Source organism: Brachionichthys hirsutus, chromosome 4, assembly GCF_040956055.1.
Source record: "Brachionichthys hirsutus isolate HB-005 chromosome 4, CSIRO-AGI_Bhir_v1, whole genome shotgun sequence".
Classification (NCBI taxonomy): domain Eukaryota; kingdom Metazoa; phylum Chordata; class Actinopteri; order Lophiiformes; family Brachionichthyidae; genus Brachionichthys; species Brachionichthys hirsutus.
Genome location: NC_090900.1, coordinates 6,325,307 through 6,341,357, shown reverse-complemented (window position 1 = coordinate 6,341,357; position 16,051 = coordinate 6,325,307). Strand labels below are relative to the sequence as shown.

The following is a 16,051-nucleotide window of genomic DNA, read 5'->3' as shown; positions in this document are numbered from 1 at the left end:
GCATTCATAAACCCCAGATGAAGCCCCCCCAACCCACTGACCAACACACACACACACACACACTGCTACATGGACTGGTCGAGGTATGAATAAAGGCATCCTGTCAGGACCATTGTGTAACAGTGGATTCAATGACGTCACCCGTTTCATCCTACGCTCCTGCCACCCTGCAGACGTAAATAAGCAGTGGGGGTGCTCCAGTTCCTCTGACTCAGTCATGCTCTTGTCTTGTGTGATTCAAGAGCATGACTGAGTTCCCAAACGCACACACATACACCCATCTCTCCTGGATACTGAAATGTGGCTGAATCATTTTTTAATTTTTTACCTCCCACCACGCTGCTGCAGTTCTCATCTGCGTTTCTGTTTGTCATAAACTATTTTAATTTCTGTCATGTCTTGCTGATTTTTCTTCTGTGTGTGCATGTGTTATGCTGTTGCATGCCGCTGTATTTTCTTCTCTTCCATCGCAGCATGTGTTTTCGCTCTTATTGCTCCATTACTTTCTTTTATTTGTGCCTCATCTCCCACCTCCCCTGGCCTCCTATCCTTTCCCATTCATTTCTAACTTTTCCAGCTCTCTTCCTCCTTGCATCTCTTTCCTGATCCCCAAACACACACAACCACACACCCTCCCTGCACTGACTCAGCATACTAAATAGAAGTACTCTGACTATTCTTCCCGAGAAATGTTGGATTTAACACCGAGGATCGTCGTCACTACCTTCCTCTGTTGCCATGACTACAGCCTCGGTATTCAGCTTTTTGAGGAGGGGTAAAAGGAAAGAGGACGTGGAGGAGGGTTGGAGGTTGCTGTTGTTATACAGAGATAGTACAAAAGAGAGCCTCAGAGGAGAGACATTAATTTGATGCCAAAACTAGCTCCCCCCCCCCCCCCCCCCCCCCCCCGACAAGCTTTCAGAACAAGACCAATGAAAAATACATTTTCAATGCACTAACATTGTTTGTAACACTGTCTATTATTATATCAAGTGTGCACTTAGATATAAAATAAACTGCAATAGTCAATTCCAATTTATAAAATGCTGTCGAAAAAATATTTTTTTACTGTCACTGAATTCCTGCTTTTCTTCTCCTCCTTATATCAGTTTGTTGTTGCGGATGGGAGAGATGGAGAAAAAGCTGGGCAGGTTCAATCAGCACGACCAAATTTGTGCTTTATTTAAAGGTGGCAGATCGTAGTATAGAAAGGGAGGAACACATTCTATCTCTGTACCTACATTTCTATCTCTAATGTATCTGCAGTTATGTCATATTTGTGTTTTTTTGAAAATGGCAGTACCTTAAACTCTCTTGTTTTTAACCCTCTCATCCAAGGGCCCTTTGAGTCCATTTAGCTATATACACATTAAGCTGTGCGCAGGCAGATGATTACGTTTATGTTCACTGCACTCAATTGAGTTGACCTCAGCAAAACCTTTGCCTACACTGACTGTAAGTCTCCTGGGAGTCCATCGGTCATGCCCATGCAGGGACGGAGCAGAGAGGGGGCCCATGCAGTAAGGAGGAGGGAGGTGAGAAGAAGGGCCAGTAAAGATATCGACACGTACACCTACCCTGTAGTAGTCGGTGCTGTAAACGTCTCTGGACATCCCGAAGTCTCCGATCTTTACCAGCAGATTCTCGCCCACCAGGCAATTCCTGTGTGGGAACAAATGCAAACGAAGCACAGATGGTAATAACACATTTCTCTTTCACTGAAAGAAGATTCCAGTAATTATTCCAGACAGTAAGATTTTCAAAATGGATGATTCTGATGAGTGAAGAATTACCGTAGTGTACAACTATATCCTAATTGTGGTTTTGCTCCTGTTGTGTCTTGAATTCAAGAAAAATAAACACGTATCTAATAATCTATAGACTAAGCGACAAACCTGGTGGCCAGGTCGCGATGCACAAAGTGCTGTGATGCCAGGTAGACCATGCCAGATGCTATCTGCTGGGCGATGTGCAGCATCTGCGACTGGGTCAGCTCCACAGGTCGGGTGGTCTGCCCCTCCGCCATTAGAACGGCATCCGGACCATGAGCCCTGTGTTGAGGGAACAGCTGGAAACTTAGTCATTTTCTTTTCTGACGATTTAGGTCTGAAATTTAGGAGAAATGCTAATTCTTCAATGGTTGAGATTTTTGAAGCAACAATGTGAAGAGCCATGCCTGAGGAACTTGTTGAGGTCTCCGTGTTTCATGTATTCAAAAACCATGATGAGCGGGTCGCTCTCCACGCACACGCCATAGAACGTGACAATGTGCTCGTGTTGCAGGTTGGTCAGCAGCTCGGCCTCGCGGTGGAAGTCCTTCCTGGCATTTTCACTCGCTTCTTTAAGTGTCTGCACACAAATAAGGAGAAACACACATTGATTTTACATTTTACATTTTAGTAAATTTTAGTAAATTGAAACAATTACAAGTTGTGTATTTGCTATTAGTTATTTTGGACTGTGTTCCCCGTCTGCTCCAGTTTATTGCCTCCGCTGGCATTGGTTTGTTTGCTTGTCTGTCAGTCTTGTCTGTTTGCAACATAACTCAAAAAGTTACAGATGTATCTTGATAAAATTGTCAGGAACTGTTGGGAATGTTATTAGAAAAAGATGATTTTAGTGATGATCCAGATGAGATCCTGGATTAGGGAGCTTCAACGTTTGTTCCTCAATATCCCGATTGATTATTGACCGATGATATGACAGTCATGTAGGGTGTGGACCTCTATCTCATCACCCGAATTTCATCTGGATATGATCCAGAATGAGGTGAGGAAAACATATTTCATTTTAACATTGAAAACTCCATCTACGCCTCTACGGATTCAAAACTCAGTTAAAAATACACATCAACTCTGATTCACTTTTACTTTTCATGGTTGGTGGATAAAGATACCAAGAACAATTTAGAACCGTTTGATGATGATCCAGATCACCATGTGGACGGTGTAAATCTAATCATGGAGGGAACGAGCTGCTTGGCAGAGGTCTGCGTGCTCTGAATGCTTTTCTCGTTGCAATGAAATGTTCTTGAGAGTTAAAGCAACAAAAAACGGGGACCAACTAAAGACTAAAGCAAAGGTAGTTCAAGAAAAAGGATGCATTTTATAACAATGCAAGTCGTTACACAGCACAAAACTGTTTAAATGTATTTGTTTTAAAATTGTGTCTGGGAGATGGACGTGCTAAAGAGAGATGCTGGAAAGTGATAGTCTTTTTTTATTTCAATGGCAAAAAGAAATGATAGAAAACTCTCCTCTTCCTCCGTGAATAATTAATCATCTTCCTATAACATTTGGTTTCCACCCATGTGTGTCGATGTGTGTTTGTGCCTGTCTGAGTTGTCAAAGATATAAGCTCATATTACATATAGGTTGAAAGGACAAGGAGAAATCACAAACGAAGCTCAGGAAGAAGGAAATCGGCCACAACCTTTCAGCCACAATGCTGAGATGGCAGAAAACAAGACCGGCTGCTCCCCGCTCCCCTTTCAACCAATCATGTCTCATGAAACAGAGGCTCTGTCATCTAAATTACAGGCAATGCTGCATGACGCTCATAGGATGGATTATTATACAATGGGTAATCCATCCATCCCACTTTGAAATGTGATATTGTACATGTGTGGAAAATTTGGGTTGACTTTCCTCTCAGTTCTCACATTTTCAGTTTGTGCTTCTATATTTCTTGTTTTGTTTCCTAGAGAAGTGTCCTCCAGACAACGTGTGTGATACTGATGATAAAACCGCTGTTAAAACAAACCACTTACTGTACATAAAGCAATATTGCTTTTGTATTTTCCACATTTGACCGATGATGATCTCTCATAGGTGTCATTTATGCAACTTTGAGCTTGTGGTTCAAACAAATGAAAGATTCTCAATCTGGTTAACGCAAAAAAAGAGAGACAATCATTTCCTTTGGCATCGGCACTCCCTCCCTTCCCTGTGAGTCAGGAACATCTACGACCTGCGTGGCGCCGTGATTCTCTGGCTGAAAAGTCATGATACTTTGTGTTGGTCACCTACTCTGTGCTGATTTTGGGTCCACAGACAAGCAATCAACAAACACTAGCTCAGGAATGCAGTGACTCATGTTTCCATGTGTGAAGGCTGCATCACCGAGTGTTCGGGGCGAGTGAGTGATGGCATGCAGGAGCTCACTGTAAGTGTTTATGAATGGGCTCAGACATATTTCTCTGGGAACCTGTGATCGATGGCAGCTCAGCGTTTACAGTCATCTACAGTGGCAGTAAAGCATGTTTCTACATTATGGCTGATTTACGGTGGCTTGACCATTATGAGACCTGTTAGCACGAGGAGGTTATTGTAATTTACTGCAAAGGGGTGACTGTGTTTCTGTAATGCATGACAAAGTGCAAGACAAGTGCAGCCTGTAATGAGAAACGATGTGTTTACTGGTGCGTAGATGAAGTAAAAACACACGTGAATATATATTGTCCTGCGGACAAATCTTAGCCATCAATAGTTTAACTTTTGCACAAAACAAAGGAACTTGAAAAGAGTCAAAAAAAGGAAATGTCAGTATCACGAATATAGAGGTGGTGAGTATCATGCCATTTCAATTCCCTTTGTATTTATATTACTTAATTAAAATGAATGATGTTGCAGCTTCAGTTCCTTTTTCATGAATTGAACACACATTCTCAAAATACTAACCTTTAAAAATATATAACAAGGAAGGGAGAAACACGGAAATAACTTGGTTGCCTTTTTTCTGTTCTGTTCTCTTTCTGTTCTTCATTCAACTTTAATACCAGCATTTAATTTCAGGTCTTAGATGTCAGAACTGTATCTTCTAATAAACAAAAAGGATATGTTAGTCCCGTTTTACTAAACTAGGCCAACTGACCCTTTAGCGAGGAGGAGCAAAGACTTCATTAATTTGAAAACACTTTGTTGCTATGGAAGCAGGAAATTGGAAAACAAGCGGAAGAGTAATAATGATGCACAACACCTGTTGACAAACAGACGACGATGAAGAGCATGACGACCACTTAAAGAATGTGCAGCATTAACATATTGAAAGAAAAATCTGACAAGTAGTTAAGAGTTAATTCAAGAAACTTTGCCAACATCTCGGCAATTTCAAATCTAAAAGTAAGAGATAACTTCAAATGTAGGTTGAGTGGAGATTATATAATGTTTACTAGACTTGACATGCAGGCAGCACCACAAAACTTCTCAACCTGCAGTGAAGCTTTCTTTCTGGGATTTTCAGGTGCATGTTTCTTGCAGAGTGCTCAGACTGAGCTGAGGCTAAGCTGGCAGCAAACATCAGGACATCAGAAAGCGGTTTAGAGCAAAGATGGAGGGAAACCGGAGGTGTAAAGAAGGTGGAGGAATAAAATGGGATGAACACCGCAGAGGAGAGTTAGAGGTGAAGAACGGAAGCGGACAGGAGGAGAGGGGGTTTTCTCATAGGCCATGTATTTTTAATGAGTCGTTCTTCACCAATAAGATCCTGTTTCACTGCAGACCAGGAGAGAAATCCTCCTTGCTGAAGAGATGGATTGATGGATACATGTGATCGGAGGAAACTGTTCAATTTGAAGCCGGAAGTCAGCGGTTTGAGTGTAATTCCACCTTGGCTTCAAGCAAAAGCCTTGAAGGTGATGATGACCTCTTAACATTTCCCCCCCTCCCCTGGCGCAGAGATGATTGACTGTAACTTCAAAGTTCTATGTACCCGTTACAGAATCATGGGAATGGAATAGAATAGGTCTTTATTGGTCAATATGTCAAATGTAGTGCAGATATAATTTATCTTCCAAAAAAAAAGAAAATCAAAGCCAGGCAATACAATCTAAAACATTCTTAATAGCTATATGGTGTCCGTTTCAAACTGCGCCAGATCTGGCATTTAAAAATAAATTACAATCGTTTTCATTTTGTTTCCACTTTCTGGTTACCTTGACAGCCACAAGAATCTTCTCCTGGTCCGGTGAGAGATTGTAACACTCGGCCAGAAAGACCTTTCCAAAAGCTCCTTCTCCCAGCTCTCTCTTCAGCACGATGTTGTGTCTCTTAATATGCTGCACAACTGTTGGAAAGAGGAAAGAAAGAGAAGAGTTTGAAGTTTTCTCCGTTTTGAACAAAATACACATGAGTTCTGCAGTACTAAACAAACATGTTGGTATTAGGTGACAGTATTATGAGTGTGTATGAAGGAAACACGGTGTGTTTGCAGAAGAGTATTGACTATGACTCGTCAATGACTAACTATTCTCTTATTATTTATATTCGACATGAATCCTGACATTTTTGTGTTTTTGGGGGTCGCAGCTTTCGGTTTTGGAGGGAACAATGGGATTGTTCTAATGTTTTGAAAAGCTGACGGGGCACATCTTTAGTTACCTAAATAACAAGCAGTAATAGTAATAGTGATGTTTTCTGTTGTATAAATACCTTGTCATGTAGTGAATTAAGCATTTCCACTGCTTTGTCACACACACTAATGTGATCTAGTTGTGAATGCAGCAGGAAGCTCCCCCTGCCTTTCGGTTCACCCACCGTTGGATCAGATTCAACAAACCTGCTTTCTGTTGCTAAGTAACTTGTGACTCTATGCCAGCTGATGTCTGGCATCTCGCCATGATGGTGATGCAAGGTTTTATTCTACAGGATGATTGAGAGCACGGTGGCTTTACGCTAACCAATTTTGACAGCGGGATAAAAGTGTAACTGCGCACACACACACACACACACACACACACCAGCACGACGAGTGTGTGTGTGTGTTTTAACCACAATCTTATATTGAGAATCAGGAGCTTTTGAATATGTGAGGCAAGGTAACAGCCCCTCTCTGTGTGTGTGTGTGTGTGTGTGTGTCTGTCTGTGTACAATATTGGGTTATGGGGTCCTCTGTAGCTTATAGTGTAGATCGATGCAGAGTCTAGCAGGGCTTTAATGTGATATTCTGAGTGGACAGCTTTTCTTCAAATGCACCTCTTAATCGCATCACAGATAAATCTCAGCTCTGGTCTCTCTCTCTCTCTCTCACACTAATTTGTCAGCGTTTTTGTTATGAGATAAAAGAAGACTTAATTTCTTAAAACAAACAACGTTGTTAAAATGAATAAACCTGCTTCATAAAACAAAACAAGGGAGATCAGAGACCTCATCCTTGTGTTATATATATCAGGTTTAAGACGACAAAAGCATTTTGGTCAAATTTCGGGCAACACTAGCGTTTCTGTTTAATCATAATAAATTACACAAGTCTTCATTTAAAAAAGAAGCAGATCACGTATTTCGGTGTACCTATACAGTCCTCCATGCAGGAGCACAAAGTAAAGCCACATCGCCACCAGACTGCCTGTGTTTTATTCAGCTAATAACCTCGCCGCACAACTTCCTACTACTGCTTTGTCGTAAACATTCTCTCATGAAAAAGCCTCGCACCACCACTTCTTAATTAACGGCCTCAGACAGCAACCGAATTGATGTGTTCAGACCAGTTATTTTTATTTAGGCCGTGCGATATGGTGATGCACTCCCAGCATTTCAGAGTGTTTTCAATGGGTTGGATTTATAATGCGTCATTACAGCTAATTGTGAATTAATTAATTCAAAAATGTTCCATAATTGCTCTGCATAGCAATCAAGAATCATTTTTCTGGCCTTCCGGATTCTTCTCGCCTGCTGTCTGAATTAGCCAGTTTTAAACCCTTTCAACACCCTGATAGCATAAATGAGCTGCATTCCTCAATCAGCATCCTTCATTAAGATCAGAAATGTTATTCCTCCTTAAACCAATGCTTGCTCTCTTATTCTCTCAAGGTTGCTCAGTTCATTGCTCGATCCAGTCACTTTCCTCATTTCACATCCTTCACATCTATCATTTTTCTCTCTCTACTTGAATTCCCTTCAACGACTACCTATCACTTTATAATCAACATGCTCTAAACATTAACAGCTGGGCTCTTGTTCTTGCTCATTCGGCTGCTCCATCAGTCTTTTTTTATAGCTTATGACATACAACACTCAAGAAGAAGAAGATTTCCCAATAACTACATCCTCCCCCCATTTCTTTTTTCCATCTGTCATTTTCTTCCATCATTCAGTATCTAAACGTCCTCAGCGCCACCGCTCACACAATTTTCATTAATCAGCAACTTATAGACACACACAACCAAACAAATGAATGTCTCGGGACATAATTATTCCCCGTTTGCCATCTGCTACTTCCTCAAATCCCCCTCCTCATCTGGCTAAAGTCTTTCACAACCTTGCATGCTGACATAAAACATCTTGAACAGCTTGGAAATAGTATATTTTGTTGTTTGACCCACAATCATGTAAAACAAATTTAACATGATGAAACACATTTTTTAAATATTTTAGTCATCAGATTTGAGACATTTTTTCATTTGGCTTCCAACTACACCTCCAAGTAGTTACAGTATCCAACACTGCCTATTAATATTCTCTCCTGTTCGCTGCTTGGCCAAAGTGTGTGTGTGTGTGTGTGTATATAAAAGGGTGTTTTCAAATACATTATGCACGGTTTGACTGATGAATGATATTTTCCAGGGTCATATTAATCCTCTCCTGATAGAAGAAAATACAAACCTTCTTTTTAACCTTCTGGTCAGACCATGCCACATAAGGATCATTTAAATGGCAGCAAAGTCCCCATTGACAGGAGTCCATGCTGGATATGATGGTGAATACACCTTTGCGGTACCCAAAGGTGTATTCACCATTGGGTATTATGTAGTAAGAGTATTTGTAAATTTAAGTATGCACACAAAGTCACCGTCTGTAGGTTGCAAATAAAAAAAGATGACATACAATTCCAGGGCGGTTGCATTCTTAAATGATGGTGCGCCTACTGGAAACGCTTTTTAATGAGGTCAGCTGCAACATTCACTTCAGCTCACACTCGACATTTACTAGAATTGCACATGGATCGTCACTCAGTCATTCTGGCTTCGCTGCTGCCAAGAAGCCTGCGCCATGCTTTAGCTGTAAGCGTTTATTCGCAGCTGTACAAGCTGTTTAAAATATGCTAATCTCTTGGCATACAACCTGCACACGGTGCCAAACTGTTTCAGTCAAAGCCTATTGTATGGATCTGAGAAGGCAGAGCATCGTATAATCGGTCAGATACTATTATTATTTAAGATGCCGGTCTGGGTGTCAGAAAGGCAATGAAGGTAATAGTTGTAATGGGGGTAATGTATTACAAACACACACCCAGGCATGCTCTCATATAGCGGCATGCTATTGACGTTCATCCCTGTCTTTCTCGTCTTAGTTTATGTGCTCTCATCTGCCCCTTTACCAGCAAGAGCCTGAAGGTCTCCGCTCACTAACACACACACGCGATTCTATCATTTACGGCAACTCAAGGCTACAGCTTGAAGAAGCTTTTATTACTTGCCAATAATCATAATGTCATGTTGATGGGCTAGATCAATAACTCCCTCTCTCTCTCTCTCTGTCTCCCTAAATTACTGTCTCACTCCCCGCCTACTTCTGCTTTCCTCCTGTTTTCTCTTATTTCAGTTCATCTTGCCATCCTTTTTTTAAACCACACTGCTATTCTCTTGCTTTTTTCTTTTTTTTAAGCAGTTGTGCTGTATGCGTGATTTTTCATATAAATTGGTGCTGTCATCTTTACAGAAAATACGTCTATCTGTGTTCACGTATGAGTCACACTAGGAAACCTAGAAATGTATGAATAGACTTGCACCACACACGCATACACACGGTTAAATCCAAAATACCCCACTTTTGCCTCACCCCAGCTCGGCCGGACGATCTGGGGTTGAATTAATTGCTTGATTTTTTTTTTTTTTTTACTCACACGTGTCAGTTTTCAGGAGGCTGTTTGTGCTCCTGAAGTACTGAGGGTTTTCTATCACGGGGATCTTGGTCATGCCGATGATTACTGCGTCGGGGCCCATCTCTGAGGAGGACAGTGTGTTGCTGCCATTGGAGACGTGGTGAAGAGGAGAAGCCGAGTCATCGTCATTGCTGATCACAGAGGATGGTCCTAAGAGAGGCGAGAGAAAGAGGGAGCAGACTGTTGAGCCCATTTGGTTGATAGCATCTGAGCAATGATGGACGACCACTTTGACTCGTGGTGTAACCAGTAAAAAGGACACAAACCAGTTCAATTGATTGAACAGGTAACACTAATTGGAACGCAGCAACGCTCATGTTTCATGATCTTATTTCATTGAGAAACGTTAAAATTAGCCAATATAGCAAATCTTAGCCCAGTAAGTGTGGTCGCAGCGTTTTACTCATCACACGAGGTGTCTGCTTTATTTGTGAGTTAACATCGTTCATGTTTGTTAAAAGCAAAAAGAAAGAAAGTAGAACATAAATGTTAGCTGCAAAATGGACAGTCAGAAAAACTCATTCTCTGAGTTTATGGCTTCGGAAATGACAGAGCTCTGAATGCGATCGCAAATGCAGATTTCTGTTCTCAGCATCTATTTCTATTGTTTCTGAGACTTGAAGTCTCCGTGGGCTTTGAGCGGTGTCAGAACCCCCCCCCCCCACATGTCATTTCACATGTCTGTAAAGGCAACGTTTCGTCACCAGCTATATGCAGCAATGCAAAGAAGTACAACATTTCAAAGGGCTCAAGAGATTGTCTTCGAAACATTTGATGCATTTTTTAGGCCCATTTGGGTCACATAGAAATATTTTGGTTTTTGAATAAAAACTAAAAGAAAAACCAAAGACGCTGCTTATTTACATTATATTTACAAGAGACAAATATCAAGTTAAATTTGGAAACCGGATCTGTGGGTGAACGTTACACAAACACGTGAACGAATGCTGAACGGCATCTTCCTGCTGCACTCGGAGCGCCGGCACCTTGTTGATCGCAGACAATGTGAAATCAAGAAGAGCTTGGCCAATGCAGCCTATAATTATCCTGCATTGATTAGACTAGACTTGGGCGCTGGTGACTACATTGCCTGGATGAGAACAGGCTTGTACATTTCCATGTGTGGAAGATTCAGTTATACGAATACCAGGTGCGTTGTCAACTGCAGTTGTTTTCATGTACCCCTGCTGGGTTATTTTTTTTAAGAGCGGGCTAAAAAGGCAAATGAAAGCCGAAGTTAGACATTTTAATTTATTTTCTAAATGGAAATGTCTGTAGGCAAAAATGCGGCAAGAAGTAAGATGGTAGAAGTCAGCAGCTCTATATAGAAACGTGTGATATTATGGCAGCCAAATGGACGTGTTATTAGCTCCCACATGGGGAACACATGAAGCTAATTCCATGTTAGCGGGTTCATCAGATGCATCTCACCTTTCATGGCATTCCTGCTAATGCTCTGTTTGGCTTTACTGCAAAAATACAAAACAGTTTTTTTTTCTCATTCACACAGACTATTATTAGTTAAAAGCTACAATTGCATACAGGCACGCTTTGAACACTCTCACTCTGACACATGAATGAACACACACGCTAAAAGCCGAAACCCTTACAGCGCTGTGGGTTTCCATCGCCTCGAGCACAAAGCTGTTAAATGCTTCTGTTTCATAGTCACAAACCTAAATAGGCTCCAGTGGGCGAGATTGACAGAGACACTGAGGTATTGAATCTGAGAACGTGTGTGTGTGTGTCATGGTTATGATCACATCACTCAACATCATAACCATGACATGTGTGTGTGTCAATGTGGACAGTAGTAGAAAGTGACTTTTTGTTTTTAAAGTAGGCCCTCTATTATTATTATTATACCTTATTATACCTTATTTATTTTTGCTAGTCCTGATGCACTCAGATGAGAACAAATCATTCAGAGAAAGAAGACAAAAACAAATGTTTGTCCTTCACTTTATCAGGAAACAAAGCAGGAATAATTGTTTTGCCGTGATGTAAGATAAAAGACGAGAAGTATTCCCTAGACAAACAGACCAGCATCAAAGCCACACAATCATTTGTCTGAATGTTGTTTAGCCTCCTTAAACAGAACTTTTAATTTCCATTATTTCAATCCTCTAACCTTCACTTCAATGTTGAAGCTAAATAGAAAATCACAAATTGTGTGGTTTTTTTAGCTTTGATTACAGCCTAAACTCAAAACCCAGAGTTTCAAGTTGATCGTGTGATTCTCACTGTAAAAAAAATGAGAACCTTCATAAAACGCGGGATATTTACAATTGTTACATAATAAATCTTCAAATATGTTGGTTCCTGTCCCAAATGAAGTAAACCAGGGGAAACGACTATAAAATAACTTTCAAATTAAGATGATTAATCTCATGTTTCCAGATCAAGAGTTTCAATCTTTGTAAATTGCAGAACAACTTGCAGTGTAGGTAGGTGGTATTGGCTGTAAATTCTGAGAGACATTTCTTTCCTTGAATAAAAGCGGTTGCTGTTTGTTTGTTCACCTTCACATTGACACGTAAACTGTTTTACTGAACTGGAGGCCAGCACTTACATGAATACTGAAGACTGTCCTTCACAACTAGCTGCTGGAATAAGTCAGTTTCCAAATCTCGTCCACTGGGTTTGTTTGGTTTAGATTGTTTGGGTTTCTTGTTTACAATTTTAAGGTCATACAAACAAACAAAGTGAACAAAAAATGACAAACACCAGAGTGCAACTTAATGTCTGTCAATGTGTGTGTGTGTGTTTTGTGTTGTGAGGGGCTCACAACCATTAACATAGCGAGGTCCCAGGGTCAGATCATTACAAACGCTGTTTAGTCGAAGTGTGTGGGTGTGTGTGTGTATCAGTGAGAGACAGAGAGTCCAAAGGGAGTGACTTGGTGAAAGGCGAGCAAAAAGAAGATGGAGCACAAGGAAGCGGCGGGTTGGAAGGGGAAAGAGATTGATGTAGGAGGTGAGGGTCTAAGTGGGGTCAGGTCGTGACCCACCGCTGTTAATAGACATGGACCTGATTTTTGAAGAGATGACCGTCGCTGATGACGAGCCTGAGCTAACAGTCCATAAATATAGTTCACTGCTTTTTGGTGTTCAGGTCTTCGGGGTGGGCAGAAGAAGGATGCAAATGATGTCTTTGTTATAAATCTATTTGTCATTTTAATAATGATGCTGTGACTGGCAGGCATGTCAGTGTAGTGGAGTGCATGTAGTGAATGTCGTGTTGAAACACAGGCTTTGTGCAAATCCGTCAGGTTATAAAAACACTCTCTCTAGCCTCGCTATTTAAACTGAAGATTATTTTGTACAAGGATCGATCAAACCTGAACCAGGGAGATGGTCGAACTTCCTTCCTGCTGAAAATGTACATTTTGTGCGATGTTGCCATGGATGTTAATTTCTCTTATCAAACTCTTTTTCTGAGATGGTAGGTTAAACATTTTGTGTGATGAATGGTGAAGACTTATCATTTATTTGCAGCAAAATGTATTATTTCCCAAATCTTCAAGTCCACTCTTAAATTTTGAGGTGCAGTGAGAGAGTCCCTGTATTTCAGATTTCATTCACTTTCAGGATACCTTGTGTGAATTTGCCTTGCACCCAGGGTAGGTAAATTATATTAATGCATAACAAAACAAGAAATAAAAAAATACATTGCATTTAATTGAAACTCCTACAAAAAGATGAAAATACTTATTAATCTCCGTTCGACCCTTTTGACCCACCTGAACAAGCTTTTCCAAGGACTGCCGACATGCTTGTTTCCATTTCTGATTCGCTTTTGTGAACACTACAAATGACTTTGTGTCAGGCAGAGCAGCCGTTTCTGTTGTTGCAAAACTGCCACACAAGCGCATTGCAGCTAATGATTAATGGCTTTGTTAAACGAATGCCCTCTAGTCCGCATGGCCTGCTTTATTAGAGGCTCATGTTGAGTGTTTGGAATCAACTGGAGAAAATCAACAGCTATTCTGTGGACGTGCAGCCTTTGTTGAAGAATGAGAAACTCTCTTTAACTGCCAACATGGCATAAAAACTGATGGAATGTAACTTAGGGAGAATCTTGAAGCTCACGCCTTTGCTGTAATCACAATACAATCCTGACACGTTCGGCAGCAATGTGCTGGAGGCAATAATGGGAAGGACGGTCCGGCTCTTTAAGCTACTCCATTGACACTGACGGGGCTGTGAGCATCCAAGAGTTTGGCCGTTGAGCAGGAGTTTTATGGCAGGACAGTAGACTAGAGCAGAGTTAAAACGGCGACGGCATCGATCCCTTTTACTGCTGCACCCTGCCCTGGGCGGGGGCTGTAAAGAGGCTTTCATGGGGTTTAAAGACATCGAGGTCTGTCAGCCAGTCTGTTAAAACAGCACGGTTGCCTTTTGCCCAAAGAGGGATGGTTGTTAGTAGATAATAGTGGGTTTCGAGATTTGAGATTATTCGGTTGGCAGTTGTCAACACTGTCTGAGTGCAGGATTGATTAAATGCAGATAAATGCAGGTCAGATATCCTGTTGAGGAAAGCGTGAGCAGGTAAGTGGTGTGCTCTTGTTTGCAATCTGCCGTTGGAATCATTGATAACATTTACTTCACAATATCGTGACAAAGTAAAAGCCACATTTGCAGCCGCTTCGGGCACTGTGTTAATTTTCTCATTTTTATGAAGCAAAAATCACTTTTTAAAAATGCAAGAATTTCATCATGTAAACTCTGTAATCTGTGTTTTATTCATGCAGTTTCTCAGGCCTCAGGTCAGAGGTGGACTGCTGCAACCATTGACCCCCAAAGGTCTCGGTGACTCTCGAAGCCCATCACAATACGCAAAGACGCACGCACACAAACGCAGACGACTGGTAACACGAACCCTGCGGTTTCCGAACTCAGCCCGTTGAACACAGGAAGCAATCTATCGATCCGGAACGAGAAGGGATGCGGTGATGCAAGGAAAATGCAGGAGGAGAGCGTCAAAACAGAGAGAACAGTTAATAAAAGCTACACATTCACTAAACTGACGAAGGATAGATGGATGATAAATAGACCAAAATGAACAGAATAGATTACATTAGAAATGAGTAGAAGGAAAGGAGCCAGCAGACAAGGAAAGAATGAGAAACAGTAGAATTCCATCCATACTCTAATATTAAGCTAAACGTCCATAAGAATCTGCTGATTCCTCTTTGGCCTGATACAGGAGCCGAACACTTTGCCCTTTCCTTGGTACAATCTGCTGGTAAAAATAGACATCTCCTTTCCTGTGACTGTCTCACGTGGCGTATCTCCTTTCTTGTATCCATACATTTGTCTACCATCCAATTTTATTTTGCCGACCTCTTATTGTTCCCCACATCCACCTTTCTTGGCTTTCTCTTCCTCAACATTTTCTATTTTTAATATTCAAACCCACATCCAGCCTCTCATATGACACACTCAGAAATCCATCCTGCCAACTTGCAAGCATTATTAAGGTGGTCCGAGATTTAGATGTGAGAGTGAAGATGCGAGGAAGGAACTCGCAGATATATATATATATATATATATATATACAAAAAAGTAATTTGTATGAAGGAAAAATAAATGTTATTGCTCAGTATTGTTAATCTGGTTGAAGTCTCTTTAAGTCCCTTTAAGAAGAACCTTTACGATTCTACAACAAAATGAGATGATAATTATGTAGACATAGAATGGAAAATCTACTTTAGTGTATTCTATAATGGTAGTGTGGAATTATGAATTTTAATGCTGATGCGTCAATGTGGAAGGAGCAGTTCACTGTGGAAGTCTATATGGAATTAGCCTTAGATGTTTAAATCAACTTTGAGGCCAAGCCGCCCACAAAAGATCATATTTGCAAACATTTGCATATTATCTTGTCTATACTGGATCATTTCAACTCTTCAGCCATTTACCCATCATCATCATATCTTATAGCCAAGATGCAGTCTGTTTATATTGTCTGTGCTCAGTGCAGCCAGACATGTTCAGCATCTCTGATTAGCTGTATGTTTGTGCAATTGTGCCCAGAGGAAATTTGGCCCATGCCCCTTAGAAATGGCAAATCAACCGACAGCTTCTGGTGATGCAAAGTGAGTTAAAAGAGTGAGAGAGTCAGATAGACAGAGAGGGGAAATAGTGATCAAGACAAAGAAGGAAGAATAATT

The 16,051-nt window shown here is 41.0% G+C and overlaps 1 protein-coding gene across 1 annotated transcript in view; it reads right to left on the bottom strand.

The window, feature by feature from the left end:
- The window catches only part of ntrk2a (neurotrophic tyrosine kinase, receptor, type 2a), a 49,461-nt gene that overhangs the window by 5,977 nt on the left and 27,433 nt on the right, over positions 1–16,051 (bottom strand). The window contains exons 14-18 of the mRNA XM_068760764.1: positions 9,838–10,026; positions 5,933–6,063; positions 2,177–2,349; positions 1,896–2,051; positions 1,578–1,662 (exon numbers count right to left, since the gene is read on the bottom strand). Of these exons, the coding sequence (XP_068616865.1) occupies positions 1,578–1,662; positions 1,896–2,051; positions 2,177–2,349; positions 5,933–6,063; positions 9,838–10,026 (734 nt within the window). The remainder of the gene's footprint in view (positions 1–1,577; positions 1,663–1,895; positions 2,052–2,176; positions 2,350–5,932; positions 6,064–9,837; positions 10,027–16,051) is intronic.